Source organism: Engraulis encrasicolus, chromosome 5, assembly GCF_034702125.1.
Source record: "Engraulis encrasicolus isolate BLACKSEA-1 chromosome 5, IST_EnEncr_1.0, whole genome shotgun sequence".
Classification (NCBI taxonomy): domain Eukaryota; kingdom Metazoa; phylum Chordata; class Actinopteri; order Clupeiformes; family Engraulidae; genus Engraulis; species Engraulis encrasicolus.
Genome location: NC_085861.1, coordinates 9,198,827 through 9,202,074, shown reverse-complemented (window position 1 = coordinate 9,202,074; position 3,248 = coordinate 9,198,827). Strand labels below are relative to the sequence as shown.

Sequence of the window (3,248 nt, the reverse complement as noted above, 5' to 3'; positions counted from 1 at the left end):
GACATACTTGATTGCTTTTGTTGCAACATTCCTAAAAATCACAATAACATTACATGGAAAGGTTCACGAACATAAAGAACACCACCGGTATAATAGGCAAGTTCACATCACAGGCAATAGGCAAAACCGCCACTGTTAAACCTGCGTCGGTATACCTGCAAAGGTGGATACTTGGTTTAGAAAGTTTGTTCAGTGCATACATACACATTTTTGTCCTGGTTTGGCCGGTAGAAATCCACAGAATAGCCAAAATAACTCCCCTCTGGTCCACTATAAACCGAAGGCTTCTCAATATCCAAGTTAAATCCAGTAGTAACTCCAAGAAAGGAAGACAGAACAGTGAAAAGCAACGACGACAACCGTGCACAACCCCTCATCTCTGCAGCTGGAGCGGATAAATTGAAGCCGAAAAATATCCAAGTTGTAGGGCACGGAGGGAAATGATGCAGAGAATGCGTAATAAAGCCAGGCTCCGAGGAGGTCAACGTTAAAACTCCTGAAAGACGGTCACTCTCGCCTGTCAAAAGCCAGTTCCCGCTCTTCGTTGCATGGGCACGCTCGCGCTGCGCCACTCTGCTTCAACATTCGGGAGACTGAGCTGCGCACGAGACCCCAGTCTCTCCTCTCGCACCACATCACAGAGAACAGCAAGTCTGGCGCGTCACCCGGTCGCCTCCTTTTATGGAAAGACCCCCTTTCTCACTCAGTTGTAGAAAAAATTGAAAACATTGTGTAGACTTAAGTAATTGTGTTTATTTCGTTATGTGACTATCAGTGACCAGCTAATTAACGATCCACCGTTTCTGTCTGTTCTCATGCGCAACCCTAGTTCTGACTTGAGGAAATTCTTGGCATCAGTTGAAAGCAATTATCCATAATTAAGTAGGCCAGGCTTTCGAAAGTTAAACATAGGTACGTGAAGTGTGAGCGGTACCTCGGCTAGGCTAAGCCATAACATAATGGTAGGTGCCGAATGTTTTATGCGCTTTAAGCCTTAAGTCTTCCCGCCCCATTTCCGCAAAATTCCTAAATATAGAAAACACCGTAAGCTCACATCTGAAGGCAAGACGCAGCTTGCAGACAGACCGTAGAGTAGGGACTTTAATCTTATCTGCATGGAAAACACACACACACACACACACACACACACACACACACACACACACACACACACACACACACACACACACACACACACACACACACACACACACACACACACACACACACAAAGAGGTCAGTTGTCCCGGGCCCAGGGAGAGAGGGACCTAGAATTGGGACATAATTACATTGTATGTATTGCGAGGGGGGCCCTTTCATATGATTTTGTCCCCAGCTCGGTAAAAGCTGTCAGCGGCCCATGCGCACGCATACGCACGCACACACACACACACGCGCGCGCGCGCGCGCACACACACACACACACACACACACACACACACACACACACACACACACACACACACACACACACACACACACACACACACACACACTTGAAGTCAGTCTGAACCAATGTCTGAACAGATTCTCCCGGGAGGAAATGTCTTGTACAGTTTTCTTTGACACCATAGCCCTAAAGGCCTACTACCAGAGAGGTACAGTAGGCTACTGAAGGTTAATAAGGGAGGCCTTGGAATGAAAAATAATGACAGAGATTATTACTATTATTATTTTGGTAACACTACTTGAAACCAGTGTCATATGCATGTCATTACAGTGTCATAACATTGTTATGGCACAGTTATGCACGTGTCATAAGCATTATATCCATGTCATAAACATTTTATGACTGTTGGCCTTAAGTAATATTCGGTTATGGCAAAGACAACCCTAAGGTTGGACATAATGTTTATGACTTATCTATGACTGTGTCATGACACTGTAATGACATGCATATGACACCGGCGTCAAAGTGTTACCCTAATTTTTCAACATTGTCATTATATTACATTATATTACATTACATTGCTTTAGAGCAGGGTTTCCCAAACTGGGGTGCGTGCACCCCTGGGGGTGCGCGGCCTGCCATAAGGGGGTGCGCGAGCTGAATAGAGCAATGGCGGATATGTGAGTTTTTATCTAGCATTAATGAACATTAAGTAGTTTTTAATAGTATTGTGCATTATATGCTGGAAGGGTCCATCTGAAGTGTTAGGTAGTTTAATTCCAAGACTATTGGAAAAGAGGATTCCCCAAAACAACTGTGCATAATGTGCAGTGAATAAGCAGTGAATCCATACTTGCGCGACCATCAGCACACCAAAATATTAGCTCAGGGGGTGCGCGAACCACATTGAAATGTACAAGGGGGTGCGCAGGGGGGAAAGTTTGGGAACCGCTGCTTTAGAGGCAACCGCTCTATCGTTGCAATTTAAACAGTTTCATTAACAACAATGATTTATCAATACCACAATAATGGTTAGATCTATTTATTCCATTCCCTGGAGCAATGTGAGGTTATAGGTGCCATGCTCAAGAACACTTCTGCCCGAATGTTTTGGGATTCGAATCCACAACCTTCTGATTCATAAGGCCATGATGGCTGTCCCTGTGTTCAAATACTGTATAGTTACACAGTAATGTAAACTAATATATGTACAGTAGTTACTGAGTAATAGTAGGCTATTTTTTCCAGCAAATAATACTAAATCAATGAGAAAATTGAAAGAACATGCATGTTGCTCTGTAAGCACTCCAGGTGGGAAATGTTCGTCTGTTTCTGGATTCCACAAGGACATACCTGGTTCAACTTCCCGTCTGGAAAATCAACAAAAACTGTACTTTACCTCAATCTGTATTATCTTTGCAATCGAGAAAATCAAACAAAGTATTTAATTCTGAAGGTTGTGGGGGTGGGTAGCCATTCCATTGCAATTGAGCTTTTCCATCAAGCCGCATAATGTAAAAGACAGAGGCTGATCTGGCTCTGAGGGCTAAAATGTATACAATATAATGCACCTGCAATTCAAAAGAGGGAAAAATCCAGGCAACTCCAGGTGAAAAGAGGAAGTCCATTAAAAAGCCTTTATTGTCATATAGGGCTAAAACATGATTAAAAGAGCCAACATGTTTTGACCGCACTGGTCTTCATCAGGGCTTTGTCGACAAACTATAACAATAAAGGCTTTTTAATGGACTTCCTCTTTTTCACCTGGATTTTTCCTTTTTTAATTGATCTGATCCCCTTCATCCAAGAGCACCCAACAAAAATACTTGAAGAAGATACTGCGACTTTTTGAAGCTAC

The 3,248-nt window shown here is 43.2% G+C and overlaps 1 protein-coding gene across 1 annotated transcript in view; it reads right to left on the bottom strand.

Annotated features, from left to right (window-relative positions):
* Positions 1–926, bottom strand: part of itga8 (integrin, alpha 8) — a 146,124-nt gene extending 145,198 nt beyond the window's left edge. The window contains 1 exon segment of the mRNA XM_063198627.1: positions 205–926. Within this exon segment, the coding sequence (XP_063054697.1) occupies positions 205–377 (173 nt within the window). The 5' untranslated portion in view covers positions 378–926.
* Between the last annotated feature and the right edge of the window lie 2,322 nt (positions 927–3,248).